We start from the raw sequence: 19,828 nt of genomic DNA, 5'->3' as shown, positions 1-19,828 counted from the left end.
GCAAAAAAATAAGAAAACTACAGACAAACATAATCCAACTTTCTACTTATATAACATCACCTTTTTATATTCCAAAATGTTAAATCATATTGTACATAATAAACTCATATCATTGTATATTTGAATTTTATTTTTAAAACATCACACAGCTATTTTTTGAAAAAAAGAGAAAAAAAGTCGAGGGTTAAAAGTTAAAAGGTTTAAAAGGGTTAAAAGGCTGTTAAGATCAGACAGAGAATTGTATCCTAGATGCGGATGTATAAGCTTGTAAAGTCAATGGGGAACTAAAGTCCTTTGGTGTTAACACAGAACAATATTCAGGATTGTATTGTGGAATAATCCTTCATGGTTACCCAATGCCTCTCAGGAACAAAATTGCAGATGAGAGTACACAAAGTTTACATCATGTTCAAATTGTTGCCTAATATATCTAATGTTGGAGTGAATTCACGTTGTTACATAAGAATTAGAGCAGAACAGACGGTGCCGTATTATATTTTCCCCATATTTTCTCTGCTTCTGTTTGGTTGTGCTTTTTCCACTAAGAAGTTATTTTCCCTTATTCATTTTGCTGCATTGTTCACAACTGAACTTTTCCAGTCACATGAGATGGCAGGGGTGACCACCATGCACACCCATGCTGGGTTTTACTGTGGGGGCTGCTTGTTGAACTCAGGTCCTCATGCTTGTTTAGCAACTGAGCCATCTCTCTAGCCCACATTTCAGTTTTACTTTTTACTCCCTGTACAATGTTTCATAGATCTTCTGGTCACATACGTGTCTTCTTATGAGAAATGTCTTTTCATATATTTTGCCATTTTCTTCTAGGGTTCTTTGTTTTCTTGCAAGTGAGTGCTCTAGTTTCCTTACATGTTTTGGATATTCACTTATGGATCCTACTTCTCAGACACATGTCCTTGGTTTCTAGAAGCCCTTATAAAAAATGAAAATATCAGTCTCAAATATTTGAGCTTCCTTTCTGAGGACTGTACACACATAGTTTAAATTGACAATTTTTTTCAGTCAAATTTTCTTTTTTTAATTTCACTTATTTATTTGAGAGAGAGAGAGAGAGAGAGAGAGAGAAAATGAGAGAGAAGCAGATACAGATAGAAAGGGTGCATCAGGGCCTCCAGCCATTGCAAACAAAATCCAAATGTATGGTCCACTTTTTATATCTGGCTTATGTGGGTACTAGGAAATTGAACCTGGGTGCTTAGGCTTCACAGGCAAGCCCCTTAACCACTAAACCATTATTAGGGCAAGGCAGTGCCTCTGGGCATGATGTCTCAGCCTGTGGCTTTTATAATCTTTCCTCCCCCTCTTCTGCAAAATTTCCTGAGTTATGGTGAGTGTGTTTTAAGTTTGCTTTAGTGATGATCTCTTATGAGCCTCTGGATATCTGCTTTGGTAAGTGTTGAGTATCCTCAGCATCTTTCACCTTTACCCTGGCACTGCCCGTTTTCAGCAAGTTTGTATATCTTCTTTTTTCTGAATGTCACTGTAAATAAAGCCTTCAAATTCACAATGAATTTTGACTAAATGGAAAATATTGCAATTTTGTGCCCTTGTCTATTAATCAAAAACACATATCTGCAGTATATCACTATATGCATTCATAATAAAGGGAATATAGGCTGGAGAGTTGGCTTAGTGATTAAGTGCTTGCCTGTGAAGCCTAAGGACCCCAGTTCAAGGCTTGATTCCCCAAGACCCACGCTAGCCAGATGCACAAACTGGCACACACATCTGGAGTTTGTTTGCAGTGGCTGAAAGCTCTGGCACATCCATTTTTTTTCTCTCTCTCCTTCTCTCTGTCTGTTGCTCTTAAATAAATAAATAAAAATAAGCAAACAAAAAAAAGAATAAAGATAATATATAACTATTCCAACTAGTAGTTCCCAGTTACTTAATACTTCGGTTACATAAGCCTTTTGTGCTAAATTATGTATGTATTTAATATTGCTTTTTCATGGGTACATATAGAAATTTTAAGTTTAAATACATATGATAACATGTTTGAAAAGTACTGACAATGTTAACATTTTCTTTATTGAGGCAGGGCTTCATATAGTCCAGATGGATCTCAAACTTGCTATGTATTCCAGGATGGCTACAAAACTCCTGATTCTACTGCTTTCAAGCCCTAGGGGGATTAGAGACATGTGCCATCACAACCAGTTTATGCAGTACTGTGTATTGTGAATATTAGGCAAGCACTGTACCAACAGCAGTGCCTCTGTAGCCCAGATATTAATACAAATTTTCTTAGAAATGTAGTTTTTCTCCAAAATTAGTTTATCTCAGAATTTCTCTTTGTCAGAGTGAAAACTGTGAGGGAACATTTCTTCCAGGCCACGCATTTTCAGTAAAGGATAAAGCAAACACTGATTGTTACACTTTTTCTCTTCTTGCAGCGTCTGTCTAATGGCTCCATAGACTCAACCGATGACACTAGCCAAATAGTAGAACTACAAGAATTGCTTGAAAAGCAAAACTATGAAATGGCCCAAATGAAAGAACGACTCGCAGCCCTTTCATCCAGAGTAGGAGAGGTAGAACAAGAAGCAGAAACAGCCAGAAAGGATCTCATTAAGACAGAAGAAATGAATACCAAATATCAAAGAGATATCCGAGAGGTAAGTGGTTTATCAAACTTTCTCTGTCTTTGCTTCATGAATGCTGCCTCTAAGGATCTTTTCCCATGATCTCCTGTAATGGCTACAGTCTTTCCTTCTTTAAATATCACAATTTAGAATGCATTATGTTAGTTATGTACTTATTCAATAAGACAAAAACAGCTTATCTCACTACCGTTTTCAATATGTATGGGAAGAAGCTTTTTGTATCAAGTCTCAGTTGTCATAAAATGTAAGTACATATTTTGAACCATACATGTCAGTATGAATTATGACTTTCTATACTATTATAATATAGACACACTCAAAACTGGCATTATAAATTGTCCTTTATTATATTTTAATTTTATATCTATTAAGGTGAATATATATACATGAATAAGTTATTCATATGTATAAAACAACCCTTCTTTTTATCTATATCCCAGTCTCACAGGGCTTTGCCTACTGAAAAAAAAAATAGTAATTTAAAGTAACTATCAAGATACAATAAGATACTTTACCTATAACAGAGTCAAACCATCCTACTTTCTATGAGGATAGCTTATAACCTTTTTACGTGCTATAACAGACAGCTTCAGGTTCACTGAGATGAACTTCCGGACTAGGCCACTTATGGAGAAAGGGATTTATTGAAGCTTACAGATTCAGGGGAAGTTCCATAAGGGTAGAAGAAGTTGACCCCCTCAGAAAGGTCTAGGCAAAAAGAGAAAAAGATAAAAGTCAAAAGCCACACTGCACAGCACACTTCAGGAACTCCAGCTAGACACACTTTACATATCTTTACATTGAAATCTCAAACCCAGAATCACACCTTAAGATCCACCCAGTAACATCAACTCTAGCCAGGTGGCTATAGAAGCAAATTACAAACTAATAAAACACTGAATATATTGGGGGACATCTATTCAAACTACCACACTTACTAACTCATATTTGCAAAGAAAATTATCTCTTCTATAGAGAATAGATAATTTTTCTTGTGACATTTTACCTTTTCTATCATATACATTCTTACAAATTGTGTATAGTATCTCTTCATATTTTAGTATGTGAATGACTGTTAGTATAGGTGACTCTGTTCCTTATATTCAATTCTTTTTTTTTTCCTGTTTTCTCGTGAGCCTATTTTATCTCCTTAAAAGTGTTCTTATAATATTGACCCTCATGTTACTCTACACACAGCCCTCCTTGAAACATATTTCTGCTGGCCCAATACTATTTGAAGACTCTAGAATTTCCTACAGTTAACCATCTATTCTAATTTTGGGTCATTTATTGAGTCACTTTCATTTCCCTTAACATGGCATCCCTTCCTTTCTCAGTCTACATCCACTTTCTTTACTAAGTTTCTGAATCACCTGTCACCAAAATAACTCATGGACATCCAGTTTCCATTCCCAGCTCATCCTTCTCTCTGTATTTTTATATAATATTTTTTGAGTCTTTAAAAGGTATCTCAACATTCCTATCATCATGTTGTTTCTCTTGGAATTTCCACATCAAGCTGGACTTTGTAGCATGCTATGCACTCATTATTCCTGGTTTACAGCCTGTAAGACCTGAAGCCTGCTCAGGACTTTTCACTGGAATGTGGTTTATTTGATTCAGAAGTAATGCTGTAACCTACATTTTATTTATTTATTTGAGAGACAGAGAAAGAAGGGCAGTGAGCAAGAAAGAGAAAAAGAAAGAGAGGGAGGGAAGAACTGGCTACCATTGCCAACAAACTTCAGACACATGTGCCACCTTGTACATCTAGCTTTAAGTGGGTACTGAGGAATTGAGCCTGATTTCTTTGGCTTTGCCTATGCAGTACCTTAACCACTAAACCATCACTTCAGCCTAATCTGCAAACTTGATGAATGACTTGGAGCAACCTGCCTGGCTTTCCATTGTTCCACATAATCCTTTGCTGTATTATTGCAATGGCTACTGAGTCTTCCTGCTTCCATCTTTGACTCACCTCCACCTATACTCACAATAGCCTCTGAAGCCTGCCTGTGAATCAAGTCACATTGCTTTCCTGCTAAGCATTCTTTAATGGACATGGATTCTATGTTAAGTGATATCAAAGTCTATATAGTAACCTAATAGACAAGTTCAATCTCCATTGCTTAACTTCTTTACCTGTGGGATCTAATCTCTTCTCACCATAACCCACTCTGCTCTGAGTTCAGCAGGATGTCTGCTGTAATTTTGCATCCTCTGCCTAGTGTTCCAGTGCTATCTTCTCAACAAAAAAGTGTTTCCTTACCTTATCTATATACATGGGTATACTTTCTGTATATTTTTATTTATCCCACAGCACATAATCTTCCTGGACACAGAATATAGTTCACTAATATATAAGGCATCATGCATATCTTTCCTCGGCTAGATATAATGATTCATATGGGCTGAGATTGTTTTCATTTGGCTGTATTTTGCTCACTGCTCTAGAAATAGCTACTGTGCAAGGTTCATTGCAGAAGAAGTTGCAGAAAGAAGGTAAGAGCCAAAGAAAGGGTAAGACTGCTTACAATACACTCTTCCAGATATAAAATGACCTGGATATCCATGACTTTTCAGTATCTGACACTATCTACACAGGGTCATCATAATAGCAGGAAAAGATGATGACATCAAAATAAGAGAGAGACTGATTAAGAGGGGTAGGGATATAATGGACAGTGAAGTTGCAAAGGCAAAGTGGTGGCTGGGGAATTAACATGGCTTATTGTCTATAATTATGGAAGATGTCAATAAAAAGTAATAAAAAAAACTTATTGAGTGCTAGAGATCTGGCTTAGTGGTTAAATCCCTTGCCTGCAAAGCCTAAGAACTCATTTTCTTCTCTCTATATCCCATGTTAGCCATATGCACAATGGTGAGGCATGCACAAGGTTGCACATGCCCATTAGGTGATAAAAGCGTCTGGAATTTGATTGCAGTGGCTGAAGGCCTGCCTCTCACTCTCTTTCTCTCTCTCTCTCTTTCTCTTGCTCTCTTTAAAATAAAAAAGTCATTATTGAAAGAGTGGATATTTACTAATTTTTAATTTTTACGCTGTGGTTTCACACAGGCAATTCTTCATTCAAAATACAATTATACTTTTAAGTTCCATAATTTCTGGGTGTTAATATTTTGAATAAAATTAATGAGAAAGGAGTAATTTCCATCATTCATCTCTGAAAGAAGGTTGCAAAAACAAATGTTTACAGAATCTTGCAATTAATCAGAATGTGGGAAGTCTCAGGTACAAAACAGTAGGTAGTGAGAGAGGAGACAAGACCTATGAGGGGATCAAACGCTCTGTCTACTTTTCTGGATCCATCATTATATTTGTACATACAAACACACTCAGAGAACACTTTTCTTTTTTTCAAATTATTTATTTATTTATTTGAGAGCGACAGACACAGAGAGAAAGACAGATAGAGGGAGAGAGAGAGAATGGGCACGCCAGGGCTTCCAGGCTCTGCAAACGAACTCCAGACGCGTGCGCCCCCTTGTGCATCTGGCTAACGTGGGACCTGGGGAACCGAGCCTCGAACCAGGGTCCTTAGGCTTCACAGGCAAGCGCTTAACCACTAAGCCATCTCTCCAGCCCATCAGAGAACACTTTTCAATTTTGAAGACACTATCATACTTTACAAAGGATTTCTCAAAATAAAATGTTTTATTTTCCCTTACTGCATTACAGAAAAGTACTGAGGGCTCTCATTTTTCTCAGATGAGGAACTTAGGTTTAGTGAAGTAAATTGGCATCTTCCCAGCCTATGCACCACCCAACCCTTTCCACACTAGGAAGGTATAAAATTCAAACCTGCTTTTTATACTATGTCCTGTTTCCAAATTATCACAGTAAAATAGTTTACTCAATGTCAGTTATTTTAAAAATGTCAGCCATAGTATAACTACCACCTAAATGATCAATCTTTAGCCATTCTTTCTCACAAGTAAAATGATATGAAATTTATAGACATCATGTGGTGGTTTGCACACAGTAATGTTGGTACCAAGGAGTGGTTTCATTTGCTGCTAGACACTTGAGTGTGTGACTTTGGCCTTTTGGAGCTGATTTTCAAGAGGAATATGGAAGGATTTGAAACCTTGACCTAACAGATGCCTTGCAATGCTGGAAGTACGACTTGATGGACTATTTTGATCAGAGTTGAAAGATCTAAATGCAGTAAAATCTATGGACTGTATGGTTTGGCTTATGAGGGTAAAATGAGCTTTGTCTAGATTGAGCTAGAAGCAGTTGTGTGAGAGGCTTACTATTATGCCTGTGTCCTGAAAAGTTGTGCAAGGTTGCTTTGCATAGAAACAGACTGGTGTGAGCAGAGAGATAAGGCACAGAAAAAAATAAAATCTTTGGGTGAACTTCTGCCTATTCAGCTGCAATTGAGAGATTATACCTTTTGAGATTGGGCGAATCTGACCTGCACTGGGGCAACAGGTAGAATGTATTTATTCTGTGCCATTATGGGCTTGGGGGGATATTTTGGTATGATTGTATTATTTTTTGGATTACAGGCATGTTGGTACATCATTAGGATTGATAAACACTATGAGAACTTTTAAAGCCATATGCATCATATTTTATATCACATATTGGTATCTGTTTATAGGGGTCAGGGTCAGAATGTAGTGGTTTGACTCAGGTGTTCTGGAATCAATGACTTTTGTCTCTCCTATTATCTAAAAAATGAATTGCATTTCACTGTACTATAGTATACTTGATATATAACTATATTTATTAAATGTAATAAAGTTTAATAATATATAAGCATTAGTTCAAAAGGGCATTGAATTTTTATGCTACTTTTTCTTTATAAGTAATTTATTAACAATCAGAAAAATATATTAAAGATTTCTAAATGACGCAAAGATAAAGTATTTCTAAGACTTGTACATTCAAGATTTATTTTTTGTAGCAGTTAAAAATTGAATCACCCACATGTATCACTGAATCAAAAATGCAATACCGTATTCTCAAATAACATCTCCTATATGCCATACATGGCACTGACAAGAGTATCTAATTGTGGGTGGACTAGTAATTAATAATAAAAAGCAATTCTTTATTCCACATGTGGTGGTTTGATTCAGGTGTCCCCCATAAACTTAGGTGCTCTGAATGCTAGGTTCCCAGCTGATGGATATTTGGGAATTAATGCCTCCTGGAGGGAGTGTATTGTTGGGGGCGGGCTTATGGGCCTTATAGCCAGTTTCCCCATGCCAGTGTTTGGCATACCCTCCTGTTGCTGTGGTCCATCTTCTGTTGGCCAGGGGGTGATGTCCACCCTCTGCCAATGCCATCGTTTTCCCCTGCCATCGTGGAGCTTCCCCTCAAGCCTGTAAGCCAAATAAACCTCTTTTTCCCAGAAGCTGCTCTTGGTTGGGTGATTTCTACCAGCAATGCGAACTGGACTGCAACAGTAAAGTGGTACCGAGGAGTGGGATTGCTGCTAGACACCTGACTCTGTGGCTCTGGCCTTTTGGAGCTGATTTTCAAGAGGAATGTGGAAGGATTTGAAATCTTGGCCTAAGAGATGCCTTGCAGTGTTGTAAGTACAGCCTGATGGACTATTTTGGTCAAAGCTGAAAGACCTGAAAGCAGTAAGAACTATGGACTGTGAGGTTTTGGCTTATGAGGATGTGAAAGAGCTTTGCCTGGACTGGGCTAGCAGTTTGTGTGAGAAGCTTGCTCTTGTGCCCATGTCCTGAGAAGTTGTGCAGGGTTGCTTTGCGTAGAAATGAACTGGTGTGTGCAGAGGGATATTGCACAGAAAGAAAAATCTTTGGGTGAACTGCTGCCCGTTCATCTGCAACTGAGAGATTACAACCTATGAGACTGGGCTAACTGACCTGCGCTGGGGTAACAAGAATAATGTAGACTCTTTTGAAGGGGCCTGAGTGCTCAAGGAGTCCTGTTCTTCAAAGTCTGCTTTATTGCCCCCTGGATTAACAAATTGGCACCCTAACTGGTATTGTGGAGTATAAGAAATGCTGCAAAGAGTGTCATTGAGTTTGCAACACGGTCTTGTGTTTTGCAAATGGCCATGGGCAGTGTGAAGTGGGTTTGCTGGTTGCCTGCATAGAGACCCCATGGGGCCATGAGGATGAACCGTGGATTGCAGTAGAGACCCAGTGGAGATGCTGGGACCATGAGATGGCTGCCGAGGAGCTGCCGGCCAGATGAAGTTTCCCAGGACTGTGAGTAGCCTAGCTGGAGGGGCGGAATTGGAATGCCAGAGACTCATTGCTGGTTAGAATTATCGTACTTGAAGATTTGTCACTGGCTAGAGTTGTTGGACTTGAAGCTACAGAGTTTGATGTTTGCCCTGGTTGTTTAAATCTTGTATTGGTTGAATGTTTCTTTGCTATGCCCAATGCCATCTTTTGCAGTGTGAATATTTATTCTGTGCCATTATGGGTTTTTTGAGGTTATGTTTTGGTATTATGGCTCAGTTAAAAGATGTTGGACTATGGGGATGTATGAACATCATTGGAATTGATAAAAACTATGGGGATTTTTAAAGTCAGACTGAAAGCATTGTATTTTACATCATGTATGGATATCAGTTTATGGGGGCCAGGGGCGGAATGTGGTGGTTTGATTCAGTGTCCCCCATAAACTTAGGTGTTCTGAATACTAGGTTCCCAGCTGATGGATATTTGGGAATTGATGCCTCCTGGAGGGAGTGTATTGTTGGGGGCGGGCTTATGGGCCTTATAGCCAGTTTCCCCATGCCAGTGTTTGGCACACCCTCTTGTTGCTGTAGTCCACCTTTTGTTGGCTAGGGAGTGATGTCCACCCTCTGCTCATGCCATCGTTTCCCCCCTGCCATCATGGAGCTTCCCCTCAAGCCTGTAAGCCAAAATAAATCTCTTTCCTAGAAGCTGCTCTTGGTTGGGTGATTTCTACCAGCAGTGCAAACCGGACTGCAACACCACATAAGCCAATTATAAAAAGTTCTTAAAAATTATGTCACTTATTTTTTTTTTCTGGTTTTTCAAGGTAGGGTCTCACTCTGGCTCAGGCTGACCTGGAATTCACTATGTAGTGTCAGGGTGGCCTCGAACTCTCAGTGATCCTCCTACCTCTACCTCCTGAGTGTTGGGATTAAATGCGTGCACCACCATGCCCGGCAATGTCACTTAATTTTTAGGGGTAATGCAATGTGGTAGATAAAAGTATTTTAACAAACAAAGGAATAATGTGGAAACGCCGAAAAGGATAGTAATATTTATCCATGATAACATTGAATGTGAGTTAAAAATTAGGATTTGAAGCTACTGTGAACTATTTCATGGCTTATGTACTTGAGAAAGATGCTTATGTCCTTTCCTGAATTTACTACAGTTAAAGTTTAAATATAATTAATATATACAGAGTAGATTCAGAACTTTCCCTCCAGGCCACAAAATTTACATACAATTCCAAGGGTCCTATATAAAAATTAAACTGAAATTCTATCCTAAGAGAAAAATATACGGTGACTTGGTGGGGTGAATGAGAGATTCCATCTCATGGAAGCATGTGAATGAGCTCTTCAGGATACTTGACTTCAAACTCTGGTCTCTACACACACAGACCTCTCACACTTGCACAGACCTGTGCATAAGCCACATACTCAACATATCATAGACTATACCACATGTAATCACACATGACAAAAAAGAGAGAAATATATAAAATTAAAGAAGCAAAAAATATAAATCAGAATCATTTTAGATATTAAGTAATTACAGTTATTGTTTCATGTACCTACTATATAAAGATATGGTTACAATGTCTTACAAAATTACATTGATTTTTGCCAAACTGGTTGATTACTTTAATTATACATACTTAGATATAAATATTATAGTAATTGACTTAATAGTCTTTTCCTGGATCTTTAATGCCAGAAAGATTGAACTAGATCAAAAAATAAAAGAAAACATATTCCAGGTACATGAAGTCATAGATTACATTTGCTTCATAAGGCTTCAGAAAAAAAGAGGTACAAATAAAATGCATCAAAGCTACTCTATTATCTTACAATTAACAAAGGATTTTGAATAAAATCAAGGTTTCAGCAGAACCATGACTCTGTGAAGGCCCTGTTGAAGAAACTTCCTTGGCCTCCTAACCTCTCATAGCTACTGGAAGCCCATGGACATCCATGCATATTAGCAGAGCATCGGCTCCAGCATGTCTATGTGCCCCAGTACCTTCTGTGTCAGATGTAAGAATGAAATATATGGTCTTCCCTAATTCCCTGTGGCTTAATCTTAATTTGATACATTGACTAAATATTATTTGCATGTAAACTCATATTCATAGTTCTAGAGTGAACATAAATTCTGAAAAGAAAATTATACAGCTTAGTACACAGATGTATAAAAATGTCCAGTTATGAAATTATGAGCTTTGTGGCTCATATCTTACCCTGGAGGTAAAATAAAATAAATAAAGAAACTTAATGCAAGACTGAATATTATCAGATGATCATTTAAAATTATCTCTTGCTCTACAACCTGATGAATTAGGAGGGGAAAAGGCCAACAGTGAAATAATTGGTGAGGCTATGATATTGGAAAGGGTGAAAAAGGTTTCAAGAAATACTTTGCATGGGCTGGAGAGATGGCTTAGCGGTTAAGCGCTTGCCTGTGAAGCCTAAGGACCCCGGTTCGAGGCTCGGTTCCCCAGGTCCCACGTTAGCCAGATGCACAAGGGGGCGCACGCGTCTGGAGTTCGTTTGCAGAGGCTGGAAGCCCTGGCGCACCCATTCTCCTTGTCCCTCTATCTGTCTTTCTCTCTGTGTCTGTCGCTCTCAAATAAATAAACAAATATTTAAAAATAAAAATAAAAAAAAAGAAATACTTTGCATGACTATGGGAGTGTTGCCTTTCTTCCTGAAGAAATAGACGTGAAAGAGCTGGGTTGTGGATGCACAGAGTAACCAATGTCAACATGGTGAGCTTTCTGATAGAGTAAGAACTCTTTAATTTGTGGCTCTTTATATAATTTCACAAGGTCAAATGATGTCAAGAAGGTAAGAATAAAATACAAATGCAGTGAGCGTGAAAGAGAGCAACAGTGACCACTTGCCAACCTCTTATTTCAATTGTCTCCATCCCATTGTCCTGAGATTCTTAATCTCTACCCCATTAGCCATTACTTTTTTTTTTTTTTTAACTTTAAGCCTAAAGGCTGACTTGCTAGCATATTACATGTGGGTTTTAGTTATCTTATCCGTCACTTATTTGCATTATATCCTTATTTCCATTGTACTTATTTCAAAAACATATTCAGTGTTTACTGTTATTATTATGTTAACAAATGTTTCAGTTCATCCAAGTAGTACTGATAATATTTATCATTGTGTACAACTTTCTGGTTTTCCAGGATTTTCGTAGCCACTTCTTATATTAATTTGCTTATGCATTTTAAACCATTTGTTCAATTCCCACATTGAAAACAGTTCAGCAAAATTAATTTCAATTTTGATCAATAATCTATCAGGAGGGACATTTACTATCTTGATTTTTAGTTCTTAGAATCATCTCTGTTTCCTTTGTCATCTTCTGGTCTTTACCAGTTTCTGAGCCTGTTTCCCTATTTCAGCTATTATGGGGTTTGCTTCTATAACAATCCAGGAGAATGAAAAAAGTGATCACGGTCCCTAAAGAAGAAAATTCATAGAACCCACAATGCTGCTTATGACTTATCTTTGAGGAAAGGTTGGTCATCCACATGGAACTGAAGATTAGATTTAAAGATTTGTGCGCGTGTGATTATATTTGTTGATGGAGGTGAAGAAAAAAATGACCCTTATAAGGTCTTCTATTTCCTTTAGAAATTTGGAAGAAACATGAGTTGATAGGCTCCTAGGACTACCTAGAAACTCTGAAGAAAAGAAATAAAAAGGGTAGGAATTCAATGACTGAACAAAGCCAGAGAAGGTTCTTTGGCTGCTGCAACCTGTCTTCACTTCCTAATGCCAAGGAACCCGAGCTTCCTAGGAACCTATTCTAAGCTTATCATACTCACTTCTACAGCTAATTAGCACCAATATCTTCCCCAAACAATTCCATGTAAACTCTTAGGAAGGCAAAATTATCTCCATATAGTCATCTATAAATTAGATTGTATAAAATTAGTGTTTAAAATATTATCAATAACATGATTTTATCCCCTTGAGCTGACAGTTAATTCTTTAGTGTAGTCATATATTTATTGGGTATGTTAATTTCTTATGGATCTCATTGTTATTACATATAAGTTTTTTCCCTGGGGAGCATTGAACAGATGACAGACTAAAGCATGATTAAACCAAAACCAGTTCTGGTGAGCTAGTGAGTTTATTGGGGTTACTTACAGAGCAGGGTGAAGGGCTGCTTAAGGAGCATGCACAGGTGGCAATGTCAAAAAGCCCATCCTAGTACATATGCATTTTTGTACACCAAATTCCTTGGGATTGAAATATGTATTTTTTCCTAGGTGTTTTTAAATATAATTAAAATATAATATTTTAATATTTTTAAAATTATTAATATTTTATTATTAATTTTATGCTAGTGTACAACCCTAAATTTTAGGCAAATACTGCACCACTAAGCTATGTCAATGGCACCAACCCTCTCTTCTAGGCACAGAGTGTTTCCTTTTATGTAAAGAGCAGACTACTGATGGTGCATGCTGTGTCGTATTTGAATGTTTCATTGTAATTGAAAACTCTGGCCACCATTTTAACATTCTCATCATTTCCATCTTTACTCATAATTATATTTGCTATAACTATAATGTGAACTAATTAATCTGTCACATAATTCTACAGTAGGAAGTTCAAAAGGTAGTTCTTTGCATTTTCAGAGAGCAGAAGGCTCCTTGCTAATCTAAGATATAAGAAGGCTTCTGATAAATAAGCTAAGGAAACTCACATGGAGTTTTGTTTGTATTCCTTCCATGAAAACACATAATGAGTCTTTACTTTGACAACACCATTGTTTTATATTATATTATTTTATTTAAATAACAAAACCCATAAACCTGTCTGAGAATCTAGCTTGATGTTTATTTTTGTTTCATTGTATTCTATTTTATATTTTTAATGATGCTTGGGATCAAACGCAGACTTACACATGATTTTTTTTTACATGTTTTCTTATAGGCAATGGCACAGAAGGAAGATATGGAAGAAAGAATCACAACCCTTGAGAAGCGTTACCTCAGTGCTCAGAGAGAATCTACCTCCATTCATGATATGAATGATAAACTAGAAAATGAGTTAGCAAATAAAGAAGCCATCTTACGGCAGGTTCGGTATCTGTCTTGGTTTTGCTCTGGTCCATGTGTTTCTTACCATTTTCACAAAACTTGGATTAAATATTAAGAAAGGATTCTTTCTCAGCTGCCTGAATAATTACGCACTAAAATTTTGAAGCAAATCGTGGAAATATGTTTTCTAATATGCAAACTGCTTAAAAATAAATTACTTCTCTTTTCTGGTATTTATTTATTTTATTTATCTGCAGATAGAAAGAGAATGGGCATGTCAGGGCCGTTAGTCACTCTAAATGAACTCAAGACACATGTGCCACCTTGAGAATCTAGCTTACATAGGTCCTGGAGAACCCAACCTGGGTCCTTCGGCTTTGCTGGCAAGCCTCTTGACCACTAAGCCATCTCTCCAGTCCAAATTACCTCTCTTGATAACAGAACCATTACTGTTATATACTTTGGATGCATACATGAATCAGACATTACACTAATTAATTTAATTAACTATAAATATATCTCTGTTGGATGTATAGTTTTTTATGGAGAACACTACAGATAAAAGATGCAATCATTTCACAAAGGCTACACCTCTGATACATGTCTGTGCCATTAAGTCTACCCCATTTTAGAACAAGTTTGGGCACACTATATGGTGCATGAGTGAACTCTGGCTGGCTTCCTGCTTTAGCAAATAATAACATTTTTGTCCAAAGCATACCTATCTGATCAATGAAGTATTGTCTATAGTTACTTTTATGTTACAATAGGAGTCAAGAACTTGACCCAGAGACCATAAGATTCACAAACTCTAAAATGTTTACTCTCTTGCCCTTTTCCAGAGAATTTGTAAGCACCATCTCTAGAGACTAAACTCGACATTATGCCAGATTCTCTATCCTACTGAAGTCTAAAACTATTATTTTCAATTTACTATCTTAGTATGTTCTATTCCAGTAAGAAAAAAAAATGGATCAGTAATACATAAACACATGATGGCAGTCATCACTTTGGACACGTATGTGTAGTCCTAGCTGGCTCTCCGTTTAGACAGGTGGCTGAAGAGCAAAGCCTGTATGACTGCTGTTGGCTAAACTGACCCTTGAAGTGGCACTGTTACCATTCCTATTTCAGATGGAAGAAAAAAACAGGCAGTTACAAGAACGCCTTGAGCTGGCTGAGCAGAAGTTGCAACAGACGATGAGAAAGGCTGAAACCTTACCAGAAGTAGAGGCTGAGCTGGCCCAGAGAATTGCAGCTCTGACAAAGGTATTGCTCTGAAACGTATGGTCAACCTGGATGCTTGCAGAAACGACCCTCCAAATAGAATCTGTAGATATTTTCATGGTCTGTTAATGAAGTTTTATTATTTCATATATATATTTATTTATATATATTTTTCATAGTGACTTGAATGATTGTTATGAGTGTGATGATTTCCTCATCAATATAAACATTAACAAAATTAGCAAAAATTTTTGTTATTTCTATGGTTAATTTTCTTTGGTAGTATTTGTATATATGAATAATCACAGAATTTAAAACTCAATGGAATTTATTGTTTTAAATGTATATGCTTAAATGATTTATGATTAGAAGTACAGTAAATGTAATAAACTATTTTTTGTTTGTTTGTTTGTTTGTTTTTTGTTTTTTGAGGTAGGGTCTCACTCTAGCCCAGGCTGACCTGGAATTCACTGTGGAGTCTCAGGGTGGCTTCGAACTCACAGCAATCCTTCTACCTCTGCCTCCCAAGTGCTGGGATGAAAGGCCTGCACCACCACACCGGTTTAAACTGTTTTTAACATTAGAATATATGAGTAAACTTATTAATAGCCAGAAGCTAAACTTAAGAATCTAGAGATTATATTGATTTCTTCTGAAAAATAAAACTTAATAATATTGCAAAGAGTATTCAACTCTTTTACCATGGTATGGCCATTACACTGTAGAACTAGCTCTGTCACAGAATTATGCAAACATTTACATGAAACAGAGGGACACTCCTACATCTTAACATCAAACAAATATATCATTGCTTCAAAATATATGGGCATTTTACCAGAATAAAAGTCCTAATTTTTTGCACTCATAGCATGATTTATTTTTCATATCAAATCAAAGTACATGTTTTGAAATGTTTGCATAATCATTGATGTTCTCTAAGTTTTCCAGACCCCAGAATAAGTATCTACTGTAGATATGTGAACTTTAAGTTGTATTCCTTGCAATAGGAATTATCCATAGCAAGTGGTTCACCCATAGGAGGGACACATACACACACACGTGCAACCCCCCACCACAAACCTGCTTCATGTAAATGTAAATAAAGATGAAAGGAAGATGGCAATGCTCTTTGCTAAAATGAATCAATTAGAAAGCATTAGAAGAATGAAGAATTATACACTATTGGGGTAACTACTTGTTAAGAGTCCTTTTATGGTAAGATTGTCATGTTAGATCCTTCTATAGTCATAGACCAAAATAGTAAGTTTCTCAGAAAATGTTAGAAATATAGAGCTTTTAAAATATTTTTAAAATATTTTGTTTATTTGTAAGCAGATAGAGACAAACAGAGGGAGACACAGAATATGGAAACGCAAGGCCCTCTAGCAACTGCAAACAAACTATAGGTGCATGTGTCACTTTGTGCATCTGGCTTTATGTGGGTACTGGGCTATTTAACCCAGGTCAGTAAGCTTTGCAGGCAAGTGGTTTGAACTGCTAACCCATATCTCCAGCCTGACAAATTTCTTTTTTAAATTTCTTTTTAATTGAAAGTATTTTCTGAAGCTGGGTGTGGTGGCACACGCCTTTAATCCCGGCCTCTGGGAGGCAAAGGTAGGAGGATCGCAATGAGTTTGAGGCCACCCTGAGACTATATAGTGAACTCCAGGTCAACCTGACCTATAGCGAGAACTTACCTCCAAAAAAAAATAAATAGTTCTATTAACCTATTCAAACATATCAATAGTATTATGTTTTACCAAAGACTAATTTTAAGATATTATAGCATGGATTAAGATAAGATTATTTATATTCTTTGTATCTGAGGAACATAAAAAATCCCACAAATTATTGTTATACTGAATTTCCTGACTATGGTGAGAGATAGGTTAGAGACTAAATAAGAAAAATAATTTCTTGGTGTAAAATAATTATCAGTGTTTTCTGAACAAAATATGAGAGAATATGGAAACATCACTAATGAAACACAACCTAGTGTTCATCAATTTTTGTCACAATTAGTCTTGATAAATGCAGAATAAAAATAATTTAAATTATATATTACTTATAGGGTTTTTAGGTAAACAATTACAATATTACAATATTACAGACTTAGAATATGCAAAAAAGAAATCATTTTTTTCATTCTACTTTTCCCTCTTTTATACTTTATTATTGCATTCCCTTGTGTAACATAAACATTGACTCAACTGCCAAAAATTCCACTGTCTCTGAGCTGTTTGCTTTCCATATTTTCTGAAAATTTTTGTGATTCTTTAAAAACCTTCTATATTTATTATTTTATTTTATATCACATAATTTTCTGAGTAATTCTAAATCATTAGCATATATAAGGTATTCAGTGTTTGTATAACTGACATATTCATTTTGTTATGAAATTCCTGAAGTGCTCAAATTTTATCCAGAGCAATACTCACTGCTTAAATTTTTTTTCAATTAAAATTGGAGATAACTTTACTTTTTTTTTTTCACTACAAGTTCTCTGAGTTCATCAATCTTGCACTTATTCATTTTCTTTGTATCTATATACACCATACACAAACATTTCTGCCTCTAGTTCCTTTTCCTAAAATTTCAGTTCATTTGAAATAATCACATAACACATTAATGAGTAAAAACTAGTCACCCTCAAGTTCCCTTCAAAAAGAAATTGAAGGGCTGGAGAAATGGCTTAGCAGTTACCTTCAAAGCCTACTTTCAAAGCCTAATGGCTCAGGTTCAATTCCCTAGTACCCACAAAATGGTGCATACATCTGGAGTTTATTTGCAGTGCTGAAGGCCCTGCCATGACCATTGTCTGTCTGTCTTTCTTCTCTCTATCTTTTTCTGCTTTCAAATAAATAAATACATTTTTAAAAGGAGACCTTAAGCCAGTTGACTGATTCTTTGCAGTATTTGTACATATATACAGTTGATTCAACACAAGTTGTAGATAAACATAAATCAGTAGCACTGATTAGCTTGGAGAATATGATTGAAGGTATTTGAACTATGACTCAATTTCATCTTCCAATATAAGGGGGGGGGCAAGGCTGGAGAGATAGCTTAGTGCTTAAGGAGCTTGCCTGCAAAGCCTGGGGAACAAGGCACATTTTCTTTTTCTCTCTCTCCCTCATGATAAGTAAAACAAAATTATCTAAAAGAGGGAGAAACTAAACCCCATTTAAAACTTTCAGAGTAAATTCTGTAGTAATGGCCATACATAAAGTAAATTTTAATAAATTTGTTCAAAATTAAACATTAAAGGTCATCCTGGTGTCCCAATTTTATGAATTGTATATACTTCTTTAATGAAAACCCTTTATTTTTCATAAAGTCCACCATTCATTTTGAAATTGATGAGACATTTAATTGATTTTAGTACAATTACAAAGTATCACTAATAGCATAACAACTTACTGACATTTCTGTTTCTATCTGAAGTAAAGTTTCAAAACTCTGAAGTTTCAAAAGTTAAGAAGGAAACTATAAAGGTTTTACTGTTATTTCATAACTGAGTTTTGAAGAAGAACTTCTGGAAGGTGAAGTATTAATGTCTGTGCTAGTAGAAATCAAACACCTGATTAACTTTAATACCCTAATTACTTATAAAATTACCTGTACTTCTGAAATATTACAGATAAATTTATAAATATAGGTTCTACAATGTAACTACATCTTTGCCATTTAGCTGAATAAAGCTAAAACTAAAATGGAATTATTAAAACCATCTTATTGTTTTGGGGAGTCACAAATTTTTTATTTATGTTTCTGCTTGGAAATTCATGGAAGACATCAGTGAGAAACATAGTTTGCAATGATTTATTGTTTTTAACTATTTTCCATATTTATGAAAGAATATAAAAAGAAAAATATTTAAAATATAAATATTAAGTTATATATTACATGACATCAGATTTGAAATTATAAATGCTTTTTTTCCTTTAATTATATTGGAATTTGTTCTGTAAAAAGTATAAGTGTGTATTTCCTGATGCATGGATAGGTTATTATTTCTTTTCAGTTACTACATGAAATATTTACATATAGTTTTATAATGGTACAAAGTAAGTTTCTCTAACTTAGAATGAACATATAATGTGTGAAAGACTTGAAATGTAATTAAAAATTACAGTCCTAACATAAGGTTGTTTTCCTGTTATAATAACTCAATTTAATATTATGATGAAAATGTTGATGCAATATTATATTTACTTTGTGTATAGCATACTCATAATATTCGGCTAACAGCAATGTCCCTGTGTTAATGCTGTGCACCTGCAGTAACCTGACAGTCACCTGAGACATGTAACTAACCTCAGCACTAGGCAATCATTAACTCTCAAAGGCTCTGTGCTTCCTGTTCACTTTAGGACACAATTTTGTTTCCATAGCAACAAAATAATGTAAAATGTATATTCGTGTGGTCCTTCATGTCGTTTAGGAGAGTTTACATATAAAGTTTCTTGTCCTCACAATTGTATTTGAGCCTTGTTAAGTTGAGGGCTTTCAACTACTTTTCTTTACATTTTTTAAATGACATGTTAGAATAGGTAGTTAGGTTCTAGACTGTAATTTACATTGAGACCAGTTGTTTCTTAAGTTGGTAACTGTTGCTATGGAAACTCAATACTGTTTGAATTCAAGAATATCCACAGTAGTTTATCCTGTAGCTTAGCTTTATTACTGATTTCTAGATTTGGGG

The 19,828-nt window shown here is 35.9% G+C and overlaps 1 protein-coding gene across 20 annotated transcripts in view; it reads left to right on the top strand.

Moving 5' to 3' along the window:
• Window positions 1-19,828, top strand: part of Ppfia2 (PTPRF interacting protein alpha 2) — a 441,464-nt gene that overhangs the window by 327,344 nt on the left and 94,292 nt on the right. For all 20 annotated transcript variants that reach the window (XM_045152128.1, XM_004650146.2, XM_045152145.1 and 17 more), the window contains 3 exons: window positions 2,418-2,639; window positions 13,790-13,936; window positions 15,031-15,165. In XM_045152128.1, the coding sequence (XP_045008063.1) occupies window positions 2,418-2,639; window positions 13,790-13,936; window positions 15,031-15,165 (504 nt within the window). The remainder of the gene's footprint in view (window positions 1-2,417; window positions 2,640-13,789; window positions 13,937-15,030; window positions 15,166-19,828) is intronic.

The sequence above is a fragment of the Jaculus jaculus genome, chromosome 6 (assembly GCF_020740685.1).
Source record: "Jaculus jaculus isolate mJacJac1 chromosome 6, mJacJac1.mat.Y.cur, whole genome shotgun sequence".
In the NCBI taxonomy this organism is placed as follows: domain Eukaryota; kingdom Metazoa; phylum Chordata; class Mammalia; order Rodentia; family Dipodidae; genus Jaculus; species Jaculus jaculus.
This window is presented reverse-complemented; position numbering and strand designations above follow the sequence as displayed.